General features: G+C 59.6%; 1 protein-coding gene across 6 annotated transcripts; it reads left to right on the top strand.

Moving 5' to 3' along the window:
• Window positions 1-181: 181 nt before the first annotated feature.
• RBMS2 (RNA binding motif single stranded interacting protein 2) lies at window positions 182-12,358 on the top strand. Of its 6 annotated transcripts, XM_059871759.1 has the most exons (13): window positions 182-331; window positions 1,725-1,873; window positions 1,974-2,032; window positions 2,119-2,210; window positions 2,295-2,452; window positions 3,602-3,681; window positions 5,092-5,201; window positions 7,346-7,392; window positions 7,471-7,564; window positions 8,177-8,224; window positions 10,725-10,832; window positions 10,928-11,005; window positions 12,163-12,325. In XM_059871759.1, the coding sequence occupies exons 1-13, from the start codon at window positions 266-268 to the stop codon at window positions 12,241-12,243; spliced, it is 1,170 nt and encodes a 389-aa protein (XP_059727742.1). In that variant the 5' UTR covers window positions 182-265; the 3' UTR covers window positions 12,244-12,325. The 6 variants fall into 6 exon arrangements, with proteins under 6 accessions (XP_059727742.1, XP_059727741.1, XP_059727739.1 ...); XM_059871758.1 differs by having other exon boundaries at window positions 2,119-2,452; window positions 12,163-12,358; XM_059871756.1 differs by lacking the exons at window positions 10,725-10,832; window positions 10,928-11,005; window positions 12,163-12,325 and adding an exon at window positions 9,329-9,757.
• The last annotated feature ends 1,879 nt before the right edge of the window (window positions 12,359-14,237 follow it).

Here is a 14,237-nt window from a genome sequence, read left to right as displayed (position 1 = left end):
CCGGAGGGGAACGGGCAGCACCGGGGGGTGACACCGGGGGGTGACGGGTGGCACCGGGGATGACACCGGGGGAGCTCGGGCAGCACCGGGGGTGACACCGAAAGAGAACGGGCAGGAACGGGGGTGTGACGGGGAACACCGGAGGGGCGCGGGCAGCACCGGGCGGGGAGCGGCGCTAGGACCCGGCGCGGCGGGGCCCGCCCGGATTCCAGGCTGGCTCCCGGTGTGACGTCACGCCCGGTCCCGGCCCCTCGCGCTCGGGAAAATGCTGCTCTCGGTGCCGCCGCGCTCGGGGCTCCCCGCCTTCGCCTACAACAAGGGCGGCAAGAAGGTACCGGCGGGGCGGCGGGGCCCGGTGGGCCCGGTCCGGCGGGGGGGTGGGAACCGTCCCGGCGGGACAGGCCCGAGGGGGGGCGGGGAATGGGGGTTCTGGGAAAGGGGGGGACACCCCCACCGAGCCACCCCCCCCTTAACACCGGGAACGGAGCGGGGACACCCCCCCGGTGAGCTCCGGTCCTCCCGGGGAGGTCCCGTGCGTTCGCCGCTATCCCCCCCCCCCCACCTCCGCGGTTCGTGCCTCAGTTTCCCTCCCCATCCCCGTGTGTAGTGATGGGGGAGGGGGGGTCACCCCCATGGCCGCCTCCCACCGGGGGACACCGGGACGGGATTTGGGGGGTCGGGGGTGGCATTTGGGGGGGGGGGAACAGGCGACAGGGACCCCCCTGTGGGGGGAAGGGGACCCCGAGACAAGGGGTGAGAGGGGGTCTGGAGAATGGGGGGGAGGAAGGTGGGGACCCCCTGAGTGGGGGGATGGGGGAGAGGGTCTGGGGGAGGGAGGGTTTTGGGGGAGAGGGTCTGGGGGTCCTGGGGGGAGGGAGGAGGGGAGGGACCCTGCAGGAAGAGAGATGGGGACCCCCGGGGGGGGGGGGGAAGTGGGGGGAGATAATGGGGTCTGGGGGAGCTAATGGGGTCCAGGGGGGAGATGGTGGGGTCCAGGGGGGAAATAATGGGGTGCAGGGTGAGATAATGGGGTCGGGGGAAATTATGGGGTCCAGGGAGGGGTCCAGGGGGTCCTTCTCTCCAGGGGGGAGATTTTGGGGTTGGGGGAAAATGATTGGGGTCCAGGGGGGAGATAATGGGGTCGGGGGAGAGGGTCCAGGAGTCCTTCTCTCCAGGGGGGAGATTAAGGGGTCCAGAAGGGAGATGATGGGGTGCAGGGGGAAATAATGGGGTCGGGGTGAATTTATGGGGTTGGGGGGAAGTTATGGGGCTCAGGGGGGAGATAATGGGGTCCAGGGGGGAGATGATGGGGTGCAGGGTGAGGTAATGGGGTCGGGGGGAATTTATGGGGTTGGGGGCAATTTATGGGGTCGGGGGGAAGTTATGGGGCTCAGGGGGGAAGTTATGGGGCTCAGGAGAGAAATAATGGGGCTCAGGGGGGAGATAATGGGGTGCAGGGCTCCCCGGGGCGTTCCTGGGGGGATGGGGGGGGTGGGGGGTCCCGGGGGGTGCGGGGGTGGCCCTGGTGATTCATGGCTGCACGGTGACATCAGCCCGGAGCTTTCCAGCTGCCTCGGGTCCCCGGGAGTGTTTGGGGGGAGGGGGTCCTGCAGCCCCCCAGGATGGGCTGAACCCCGCTTGGTGTGGCTCAGGCAGTCCTTGCTTGGCGGGGGGAGGGTTTTGGGGGGCTGCAGCAGAGCTCCTGACCCCCCTCCCCCCCCCAGCAGCCGTATGTGCCCCCGGCCCAGCCCCTGGGCCCCCCCAGCCCCAGCCCTGCCGGGGGGGCCCCGGACCAGCTCAGCAAGACCAACCTCTACATCCGGGGGCTGCACCCTGGCACCACAGACCAGGACCTGGTCAAGCTCTGCCAGCCGTGAGTGGGGCTGGGGTCCCGCTGTCCCCCCCTCCCCAGAGCCCCTCGGGGGGGGCTGGGGTCCCACCGAGCCCTGACACCCCCTTTTCCCCCCCCCCAGCTATGGGAAGATCGTCTCCACCAAAGCCATCCTGGATAAAACAACCAACAAGTGCAAAGGTTGGGGGGGCTGGAGGGGGGGTCCGGATGGGGGTGGGGGACTTTGCTTTGGGGAGGGGTCTCTCTGATCTCTCCCCCCTGCCCAGGTTATGGGTTCGTGGACTTTGACAGCCCCACAGCCGCCCAAAAAGCCGTGACAGCCCTGAAGGCCAGCGGGGTGCAGGCACAGATGGCCAAGGTACTGAACCCCCCCTCCCCACCCACCTGCGACCCCCGGGACCCCCCCGGCAGCCCCCTCCCCTGGGCTGACCCCTCCCCACAGCAACAGGAGCAGGACCCCACCAACCTGTACATCTCGAACCTGCCGCTGGGCGTGGACGAGCAGGAGCTGGAGGCGCTGCTGAAGCCCTTCGGGCAGGTGGTCTCCACCCGCATCCTGCGCGACCCCCACGGCGCCAGCAGGGGGGTGGGCTTCGCACGGTACGGGGGGGGAGGGGGCCGGGAGGGTTGGTGCTGCTGGGGGGTCTGCGGGGGGTGTGGGGATTGTGGGGGTGCAGGGGATGGGGGGACAAGGACTTTTGGGGGCTGCACAGGTCTGGGGGGGCTGCACATTGCTGGTGGGCTGCAGGGGATGGGGGGCTCAGGATGATGAGGAGAGCTGGGGGGACAGGGACTTGGGGGGGCGACAGAATTGGGGGGCTGCAGGGGGTGGGGGTACATGGGTTTGGGGGGAGCTCAGGAGGGTGGGGAGGGCTGGGGGTGCTGCAGGGGATGGGGGGGCTGCACAGGTCTGGGGGGGGCTGCCAGAGCTGGGGGTCTGCAGGGGATGGGGGGGGTCAGGAGGATGGGGGGGAGCACAGGGACTTGAGGGGTTGCACAGATCTGGGGGGGCTGCAGGGGGTGGGGGTCTGCAGGGGATAGGGGGTCAGGAGGATGGGGAGGGCTGGGGGGGACAGGGATTTGGGGGGGCTTCCAGAGCTGGGGGGGGGGGGGGGGCTACCAGTGCTGGGGGGACTCAGGAGGATGGGGAGGGCTGGGGGGGGGACAGGGTTGTGGGGGGGCTGCACAGATCTGGGGGGGCTGCAGGGGATGGGGGGGCACATAGGGCTGGGGGGACAGGGACTTGGGGGGGCTGCACAGAGTTGGGGGGGCTGCAGGGGGTGGGGGTTTGGGGGGCTCAGGGTTGTGGGGGGGCTGCACAGATCTGGGGGGGCTTTAAGAGCTGGGGGGGCTGCAGGGGATGGGGTACATGGGGCTGGGGGGGTTCAGGAGGATGGGGAGGGCTGGGTGGGCCCATGGGGCTGGGGGGACAGGGACTTGGGGGGGCTTCCAGATCTGGGGGGCTGCAGGGGATGGGGAGAGCTGGGGGAACAGGATTTGGGGGGGGGCTTCCAGATCTGGGGGGGGAACATGGGGCTGGGGGTACAGCTGGGGGGGCTGCAGGGGGTTGGGGGCACAGCTGGGGGGGCTGCATGGGGCTGGGTACACAGAATTGGGGGGGGGGCAGAGATTTGGGGGCTGCACGAATCTGGGGGGGCTGCACGAGACTGGGAGGGGGCACAGAGAGCTGGGGGGGGCACAGAGAACTGGGGGACCCCCCGGCCCCCGGCCCAGCCCCGCTCCCCCCAGGATGGAATCCACGGAGAAGTGCGAGGCCGTCATCACCCACTTCAACGGGAAATTCATCAAAACCCCCCCGGGGGTGCCAGGTGGGCTGGGGGGGCCGGGCCGGGATTTTGGGGGTGCTGGGGGGGTCCCGAGGGGATTTTGGGGATCCTGGGAGGGGATTTTGGGGGTGCTGGGGGGGTCAGGGAGGGGATTTTGGGGGTACTGGGAGAGTCAGGGAGGGGATTTGGGGATTTTGGGGATGCTGGGGGGTCCTGGGAGGGAATTTTGGGGATTTTGGGGGTCCTTAGAGGGGATTTGGGGAATTTTGGGGTACTGGGGGGGTCCCGGGAGGGGATTTTGGGGGTGCTGGGAGAGTCAGGGAGGGAATTTTGGGGGTCCCGGGAGGGAATTTTGGGGCTTTGGGGGTACTGGGGGGATCCCAAGGGGATTTTGGGGATGCTGGGGGGTTCCAGGAGGAGATCTGGGGGATTTTGGGAGTCCTGGGAGGGGATTTTTGGGATTTTGTGGTGCTGGGAGGGGATTTTTGGGATTTTGGGGTGCCTGGAGGGGATCTGGGGGATTTTGGGGGTGCTGGGACGGGATTTTTGGGATTTTGGGGTCCCGGGAGAGGATTTTTGGGATTTGGGGGTACTGGGGGGATCCCTATGGGATTTTGGGGTGCTTGGAGGGGATTTTGGGGGTCCCGGGAGGGGATCTGGGGGATTTTGGGGGTGCTGGGAGGGGATTTTTGGGATTTTGGGGTGCCGGGAGGGGATTTTTGGGATTTGGGGGTGCCGGGAGGGGATCTGGGGGATTTGGGGGTGCCGGGAGGGGATTTTTGGGATTTTGGGGTGCCGGGAGGGGATCTGGGGGATTTTGGGGGTCCTGGGAGGGGATTTTTGGGATTTTGTGGTGCCGGGAGGGGATTTTTGGGATTTTGGGGTCCCAGGAGGGGATCTGGGGGATTTTGGGGGTCCCGGGAGGGGATCTGGGGGATTTTGGGGTGCTGGGAGGGGATTTTGGGGATTTTGGGGTCCCGGGAGGGGATTTTTGGGATTTTGGGGTGCCGGGAGGGGATTTTGGGGATTTTGGGGTCCCGGGAGGGGATTTTGGGGTCCCAGGAGGGGATCTGGGGGATTTTGGGGGTCCCGGGAGGGGATCTGGGGGATTTTGGGGGTCCTGGGAGGGGATTTTTGGGATTTTGGGGTCCTGGGAGGGGATTTTTGGGATTTTGGGGTGCCTGGAGGGGATTTTTGGGATTTGGGGGTGCCGGGACGGGATCTGGGGGATTTGGGGGTGCCGGGAGCGGATTTTTGGGATTTTGGGGTGCCGGGAGGGGATTTTTGGGATGTTGGGGTGCCGGGAGGGGATCTGGGGGATTTTGGGGGTCCTGGGAGGGGTTTTTTGGGATTTTGTGGTGCCGGGAGGGGATTATTGGGATTTTGGGGTGCCGGGAGGGGATCTGGGGGATTTGGGGGTGCTGGGGCCGGCTGGCAGCGCTGCCCCCCCAGCCCCCCCAGACCCCCTGCTCTGTAAGTTCGCTGACGGGGGGCAGAAGAAGAGGCAGAGCCAGGGCAAGTTCGTGTCCGGCGGCAGAGCCTGGGCCCGCGACGGCGACGCGGTGAGGGAGGGTTAAACCAGGAATTTTTATCGTTTGTTATGAGTTTTGTTCAAAAATGAAGCGTTTCGAGGGAATTTAAAATGTTTTATTTTATAAATGTTAAGAACTGGACATTTTTAGTTTAGTAATTTTTGTATAATTAATTTATTGATTTAATTTTTAATTAATTTTTATATATCGCCATAAATTTTAATTTAAATTTATGCAATATTTTATATTAAAAGCTATTATTTACTAAGCAATTTATTATTTTAATGCAAATTTTTAATATATAGATATTGCTGGTAAAGCCATTATATTACAATATTATAGAATTTATATATTATAAATACATAATATATATAATATATATAATATATTATATATTTAACATACAAAAACATAATATATATAATATATAACATTTATAATATATACAATATATATAATATATACAATATATATAATATATACAATATATAATATAATATCTATTATATATTTGTAATTATAATTTACATCTATAAAAATTTATCTACTTTTATTTTCTAATACATTTCTAATTTTATTGTCTAATTTATTTTGTATTCTGAAATATTCTAATATATTTCCTGTTTTTATTTATGCATTTATATTTACATAAATGTGGTTTTATTTGTTATTGCTGTAAAGGATGGTAATATAGATAAATAATGAATAAATATATATTTTAAAATAAACATATATTTATAATTAGGAATAAATATTTCTTATTTACTAATATATTAGTTAAATTCATATAATCATATAAGTATAAAGTAATACATTTATAAATGAAAATAAATTTATAACTATAACTAAGTATTTATTGAGGACCCTTTCCCCCCACAGTATATTCTAATATATTTTCTATTTATATTTATGTAGACATATATTTGCTCATTATTTATGCAAATAAATATATAAATAATGAATGAATAAATAAAATAAATAAAAATATATGAAAATAAATATAAATAAATATAATATTACTTATTAATATAATAATTAATATTCTATAATATAGTAAATGAAATATATAAGTATATTTATTTATATGTATATATTTATATTTGTATTTATAAATATAGATAATAAATATATTTATATAAAAAGATAATTATAAGTAAAAATAAATTTATAAATGTTGATCATTATATTTATAAATAAAATCAATATTGTAGTAATATGTTATTAATTAAATTTATATAGCATATAGTCAAATAAATATGAATAAAGCAAAATATTTTTATATAAGTAATAGAAATGTAGATATAAATAATAACTATAACTAAAATCTAAATCTAAATCTAAGTGTATTTCTATATGAATATTTATTTATAGAAAATATATCTATAAATAGAAATAAATTTATAAATTTATAAATATCTTTATAAATAAATTTATATGTATATTAATATATAAATGTATTTGAAATATTTATATATAAATAATATGAATGTAAATATAAATATAATAACTATAATAAATTCATAAACAAAGAAATTTATAAATGCATTTATAAATAAAATAAATATCAGAAATAATAATATATTAATTTAATGTATATAACACATAATCATATAAATATGAATGAAATATTTATATATAAGTAGTATTTATATCTATAGATATAATTTATATCTATATTTATAGATATAAATATAATAACTATAATAAATTAGTAAATAAATAAATTTATAAATGTATTTATAAATAAAATAAGTATCATTAATAATAATATAATATTAGTTTAATGTGTATAACATAATCATATAAATATGAATGAAGTGAAATATTGATATAGAAATAATATGAATTTAAATATAAATATAATAACTAATAAATTCATAAACAAATAAACTTATAAATGTATTTATAAATAAATTCAGTAGCAGAAATAGTAATATAATATTAATTTAATGTGTATAACATAGTCATATAAATATGAATGAAGCGAAATATTTATATGTGAGTAATATGAATGTAAATATAAATATAATAACTATGACTAAACTAAAACTCAGCTATAAATATAAATATAAACGCAAACACAAATGGATAAATTAATAAATCTATAAATAAATATCGAAATAACTCACAGTATGAGCATATAAATAATTGTTTCTGCCCGTTTCTGCCCGCAGGGCACGGTGACCTTGGCCTACGACCCCTCGGCGGCGCTGCAGAACGGGTGGGTGCCCCAGGGCCCCCCCGGGCCGGCGGGGGCTGCGGGCTGCGGCCCCCCCAGCCCTGACCCCCCGCCCCGCAGGTTCTACCCCGCGCCCTACGGGCTGGCCCCCGGCCGGATGCTGCCCCCCGCCGCCCTGGCCCCCTACCTGCCCTCCCCGGTGTCCTCCTACCAGGTACGGGGGGCTGGGGGGGCTGGGAACATGGGGAGGGTCCCCAATAAAGGGGGGGGAGTCCTTACCTGCCCTCCCCGGTGTCCTCCTACCAGGTACGGGGGGCTGGGGGGGCTGGGAACATGGGGAGGGTCCCCAATAAAGGGGGGGGAGTCCCTACCTGCCCTCCCCAGTCTCCTCCTACCAGGTACGGGGGCTGGGAATGTGGGGAGGGGTCACTAGATAAAGGGGGGGAGTCCCCACCTGCCCTCCCCAGTGTCCTCCTGCCAGGTACGGGGGCTGGGAATGTGGGGGGGGGGTCCCAATAAAGGGGGGGGGAGTCCTTACCTGCCCTCCCCGGTGTCCTCCTACCAGGTACGGGGGCTGGGAATGTGGGGAGGGGTCCCCAGATAAAGGGGGGGAGTCCCTACCTGCCCTCCCCAGTCTCCTCCTGCCAGGTACGGGGGCTGGGAATGTGGGGGGGGTCCCAATAAAGGGGGGGAGTCCCCACCTGCCCTCCCCAGTCTCCTCCTACCAGGTACGGGGGGCTGGGAATGTGGGGGGGGGGGTCCTCAGATAAAGATGGAGGGGTTTGGGGGAGCCCCCAGCTGCTCCCACCTGGTGTCACCCCCACAGGTCCACGGCCCCGCCTGGATGCACCAGTCCTACCTCGTGCAGCCCACGGTGAGCCACGCCCACTGCCACGCCTGGGGCCACGCCCAGTGCCCCACCCACTGCCCCACCCAGTGCCACGCCTGGTGTCACACCTGATGCCCCGCCCAGTGCCCCACCCACTGCCCCACCCAGTGCCACGCCTGGTGTCACACCCAGTGCCCCGCCCCATGTCACGCCCTGAGTGGTGGTGGGAACCCCCCCCAACTTGGATAGGCCCCACCCACACCTGTCCCACCCTGATGGGGGAGGGGATGTTGGAGCCCCACCCCCTGCCCCACCCACATTTGCTCCACCCCCTGTAGTCAAGCCACTCCCACTTTGCCCAAAAGCCACTCCCACTTTACAAAAAGCCACACCCACTTTGCCCAAAACCCCACCCACATTTTACAGGCCCCACCCATTTTGGTGTCACTTTGGGGGTCCCTGGGTCCTGTCCTGTGTCCTCTCCCCACGAATGCAAAATCCTCATGTCCCACAGTGTCCCTGTGTCCCCATGTCCCCGTGTCCTCACCCTGACACTGCCATGCAGGGCACCGTGCTGGCCCCTGCCATGTCCCCATGTCCCCCCATGTCCCCATGTCCCTAGTGTGCCTGTGTCCCCTCGCTGACACTGCCCTGCAGGGCGCGGTGCTGGCCCCCACCATGTCCCCAGTGTCCCCATGTCCCCAGTGTCCCCACATGTACCCCCATGTCCCTGTGTCCCCCCATGTCCCCGTGTCCCCACGCTGATGCTCCCCTGCAGGGTGCAGTGCTGGCCCCCGCCGTGTCCCCATGTCCCGCCATGTCCCCATGTCCCCAGTGTCCCCGTGTCCCTGTGTCCCCCCCATGTCCCCAGTGTCCCCATGTCCCCTCTCTGACGCTCCCCCGCAGGGCGCAGTGCTGGCCCCTGCCATGTCCCCATGTTCCCACCATGTCCCCGTGTCTCCCCATGTCCCCAGTGTCCCCATGTCCCCGTGTCCTCACGCTGACACTGCCCCGCAGGACGCGGTGCTGGCCCCCGCCGTGTCCCAAGTGTCCCCATGTCCCCAGTGTCCCCATGTCCCCCCATGTCGCCCCATGTCCCCAGTGTCCCCATATCCCCCCCCGTGTCCCCACGCTGACACTGCCCCGCAGGGCGCGGTGCTGGCCCCCGCCGTGTCCCCATGTCCCCAGTGTCCCCATGTCCCCCCCCGTGTCCCCACGCTGACACTGCCCCGCAGGGCGTGGTGCTGGCCCCCACCGTGTCCCCATGTCCCCATGTCCCCACCATTTCCCCGTGTCCCCACGCTGACACTGCCCCGCAGGGCGCGGTGCTGGCCCCCACTGTGTCCCCATGTCCCCAGTGTCCCCATGTCCCCGTGTCCTCACGCTGACACTGCCCCGCAGGGCGCGATGCTGGCCCCCGCCGTGTCCCCATGTCCCCCCATGTCCCCAGTGTCCCCATGTCCCCGTGTCCCCACGCTGACACTGCCCCGCAGGGCGCGGTGCTGGCCCCCGCCGTGTCCCCATGTCCCCAGTGTCCCCAGTGTCCCCATGTCCCCTCGCTGACACTGCCCCGCAGGGCGCAATGCTGGCCCCCGCCGTGTCCCCATGTCCCCCCATGTCCCCAGTGTCCCCATGTCCCCGTGTCCCCTTGCTGACACTGCCCCGCAGGGCGCGGTGCTGGCCCCCGCCGTGTCCCCAGTGTCCCCATGTCCCCAGTGTCCCCATGTCCCCTCGCTGACACTGCCCCGCAGGGCGCGGTGCTGGCCCCCGCCGTGTCCCCAGTGTCCCCATGTCCCCATGTCCCCATGTCCCCATGCTGACACTGCCCCACAGGGCGCGGTGCTGGCCCCCGCCGTGTCTTCAGTGTCCCCATGTCCCCACGCTGACACTGCCCCGCAGGGCGCGGTGCTGGCCCCCACTGTGTCCCCATGTCCCCACCATGTCCCCGTGTAACCACGCTGACACTGCCCCGCAGGGCGCGGTGCTGGCCCCCGCCGTGTCCCCATGTCCCCAGTGTCCCCATGTCCCCGTGTCCCCTCGCTGACACTGCCCCGCAGGGCGCGGTGCTGGCCCCCGCCGTGTCCCCATGTCCCCAGTGTCCCCATGTCCCCGTGTCCCCTCGCTGACACTGCCCCGCAGGGCGCGGTGCTGGCCCCCACCGTGTCCCCATGTCCCCAGTGTCCCCATGTCCCCGTGTCCCCACGCTGACACTGCCCCGCAGGGCGCGGTGCTGGCCCCCGCCGTGTCCCCATGTCCCCACCATGTCCCCGTGTCCCCACGCTGACACTGCCCCGCAGGGCGCGGTGCTGGCCCCCGCCGTGTCCCCAGTGTCCCCATGTCCCCATGTCCCCGTGTCCCCTCGCTGACACTGCCTCGCAGGGCGCGGTGCTGGCCCCCGCCGTGTCCCCATGTCCCCATGTCCCCACCATTTCCCCGTGTCCCCACGCTGACACTGCCCCGCAGGGCGCGGTGCTGGCCCCCACTGTGTCCCCATGTCCCCAGTGTCCCCATGTCCCCATGTCCCCACGCTGACACTGCCCCGCAGGGCGCGGTGCTGGCCCCCGCCGTGGACCACGCTGTCCCCCTCCAGCCCTCCGTGGTGGCCCCCCTGGCCCAGCAGCTCAGCCACCTCTCTCTGGGCAGTGCTGGCACGGTAAGACCCCTCCCCCCCACCCCGAGACCCTCCCCCAAAACCCCGGGGACCCCTTCCCGACCCCCCTGACCCCCCCCCGTTGTCACTGTCCCCAGTATGTCCCCGCTGCCGCCGCCGTCCCCGGAGCCTTCATCCCCCCGTACCCGCCGGTGCCGCCCGCGCTCCCGCTGGAGGTGGGGGGGGCGGGAGGGGTTTGGGGTGCGGGGATTGGGGGTGCGGGATTTAGGGGTGCGGGGTTTGGGGGTGCGGGATTTAGGGGTGCGGGGTTTGGGGGTGCGGGGTTTGGGGTGCGGGGTTTGGGGGTGCGGGGTTTGGGGTGCGAGGTTTGGGGTGCGGGGATTGGGGGTGCGGGGTTTGGGGGTGCGGGGTTTGGGGTGCGGGGTTTGGGGGTGCGGGATTTAGGGGTGCGGGGTTTGGGGGTGCGGGGATTGGGGGTGCGGGGTTTGGGGGTTTGGGTGTTCAGGATTTGAGGCTTCAAGATGTGGGGGGTTCAGGATTAGGGGTGAGGGATTTGGGGGTGCGAGGTTTGGGGGTTAGGAGCTGCAGAGTTTGGGGTTGCGGGGTTTAGGGGTGCGGGGTTTGGTGGTTTGGGGGTGCGGGGTTTGGGGGTTTGGGCGTGCGGGATTTGGGGGTGCAGGGTTTGGGTGTTTGGGGGTGCGGGGTTTGGGCGTGCGGGATTTGGGGGTGCGGGGTTTGGGGGTTTGGGGGTGCGGGGTTTGGGGGTACGGGGTTTAGGGGTACGGGGTTTGGGGGTTCAGGATTTTGGGGGATTTGGGGGTTTGGGTGTTCAGGATTTAGGGGTGCAGCGTTTGGGGATGCAGGATTTGGGGGTTCAGGGTTTGGGGGTGGGGCGTTTGGGGGTCAGGATTTGGGATGCAGGATTTGGAGGTTAAGGGTGTGGGGGTTCAAGATTTTGGAGTTTCAGGGTTTGGGGGTGCAGGATTTGGGGGTTTGGGTGTTCAGGATTTAGGGGTGCAGAGTTTGGAAGTTCAGGATTTTGGGGTTCAGGGTTTGGGTGTTCAGGATTTAGGGGTGCAGGGTTTGGGGGTTTGGGGGTTCAGGATTTGGGGTGCAGCGTTTGGGGGTTCAGGATTTGGGGGATTTGGGGTGCAGCGTTTGGGGGTTCAGAATTTGGGGGATTTGGGGTGCAGGGTTTGGGGGTGCAGAGTTTGGGGGTTCAGGGTTTGGGGGATTTGGGGTGCAGAGTTTGGGGGTTCAGAGTTTGGGGGTTCAGGATTTGGGGGATTTGGGGTGCAGGGTTTGGGGGTGCAGAGTTTGGGGGTTCAGGGTTTGGGGCTTTGGGGGTGCGTTAACCCCTCCCTCCCCGCAGGACGGCGGAGCCGCCCCCACCCACGCCCCCATCGAGTCTCCGTCCGAGCCCGGCGCCTTCCCCTACCCCTACCCCAAGTAGCGGCGGGGGGGGCCGGCCCGAGGGACCCCCCGCCCCCCTCCCCAAAATCCCCCGGGATGGGACCCCCGCCCGGCCCGAGGGACCCCGCGCCCACCGGGACCCCCGCCCACCCCCCGGGAAAGCTCCGAGCTCCGGGCGGGGGTCCCTGAGCCTGGGGTGGGGTTTGGGGTGGGGGTCCCTCTGCACCCCCTTCCCCCCCTCACCTCTCCCCCTCCCCCCCTCGGAGGGCTTTTCTTCCTCCCGCTTTTTTATAAAACTTAAAAAAAAAAAAAAAAAAGGCAAAAAAAGAGAAAAAAGGCCAAAAAAAAAAAAAGGCAAAAAAAAAAAGGAGGAAAAAAAGGCAAAAAAAGGAAAAAAAAGGCGAAAAAAAAGGCAAAAAAAGGAGAAAAAAAAAGGCAAAAGCCGCCGCTGCGCGCCGCCCCGGGGGGGGCACCGGGGGTCCCGGCCGCCCCCCCCCTCGTGCTTCCAGGGCCCGCGGCCCCGCCGGCCCCGGTGCCCCCCGTGCCTTCTGCTGCCCGGTGCCCCCGGCCCGGGGTCTGGGGGTGCTGGGATGGGGTGGGGGGGGCATAGAGAACCTCCCCCTCCCCTCCCCCCCTAATCTCCGGGCACCAGCCCCCCCGCAGGGCCGGGGGTGCTCCCCCTCCCCCCCTCCCCTCCCCCCCCCCAGCCATTCCTGCCCCGGGGGGGTCGGTCAAGTGCAATAACCCCCCCAAAACCCCCCAAAAAACGCCTCCCCCCCCCCCCCCCCAGCTTTGATGGGCGCCCCGAGGGTCAACCAGGCACTTTAGAGCCCCCCCCCGCGCCCCCCCCGGGGGGACCCCGGCCCCCCCCATCCCTGCTGTCCCCCCGCCCCCACCCAGCGACAATCAGGGGGTCCCGCGGGGGCGGCTCTTGCAACCAAAGATTGGGGGGGGGTCGCAGGGGGGGTGGGGGGGAAGTAAGCACCCCCAACCCCCTCCCCCCCCCCCAAAAAAAGGCTTCGCACCCCCCCTCCCCCTCCCCCCACCGGGGGTCTGTCCGTGTGTCCGTCCGTCCCTCGCCCCCCTCCCCAAATTGCTTCCAGCTCCGTGCCCCCCCCCCCAGCTCTCCCCAGGGGCCTCCCGGTTCTTCCAGCCCCCCCCCCAAAATACAGGGGGGTCCCCAAAGGGCCCGGGACCCCCCCCCACACCACACCACACATCTACCTCACCCCACAGCTCGGGGGGGGCGTCCAGCCCCGCTCTGGGGGTGTCCTGGGGGGGAGGGGCTTCACCCTTAGCCCCCCCTCCCCCCCCTAGGGGTGACGCCCCCTCCCCCCCCCCCGGTTTCAGCCATCACCCACCTCCCCCCCCCCCCGTTGCTGCTACAGCCCAGCCCCCCCCCCCACTTTGGTCGGGGGGCTGTGGCCCCCCCAAGGAAGGAACCAAAGAGGGAGACCCCCCCCCATCCCCCCACCCCCCCAAAATCCTCCTGGAACCCCCCGGGGCTGGGGGGGGGCGCTGGGACCCCCTTGCTGAGCCCCTCCCCCGCTGCTGGTTTGGAGGGGGGGGCTGAGATTTGGGGGGTCCGAGGGGGAGGGGGGGGGGAACTCAAGGAAAATTCGAGACCCCCCCCTCACCCCCCCCGCCCCCCTTTTCCCGAGGCCCCCCCTCCCCCCTTTAATTTATACGTAGCGCATTTTGTACAGGTTTTTAAGTTGCTTTTTTTTAAAAAAAAAACAGAAAAAAAAAATCTCCAGAGGTTTCTAGTTTTGTATTTTTCTTCCTCCTGCTTCCGCGCTCGCCCCCGCGACCCCCCCCAAAAAAAAAAAAACAAAACACCCTTGCGACCCCCCCTCCCCCGAACACCCCCCACCCCCCTTCGAGGTTGTTTTTTTGGTTTTTTTTTTTAAATAAAAAACGGCAAGAAAAGGAAAAAAATGAGTTTTTTGTTGTGAGGAGGGGGGGGGGAGAAAGGGGTCCCGGAAATCCCCCCCCCCCAAAAAAAACCAGCCCAGACCACCGAGTGTTTATCAA

Source organism: Haemorhous mexicanus, chromosome 33, assembly GCF_027477595.1.
Source record: "Haemorhous mexicanus isolate bHaeMex1 chromosome 33, bHaeMex1.pri, whole genome shotgun sequence".
Lineage (NCBI taxonomy): Eukaryota > Metazoa > Chordata > Aves > Passeriformes > Fringillidae > Haemorhous > Haemorhous mexicanus.
This window is presented reverse-complemented; position numbering and strand designations above follow the sequence as displayed.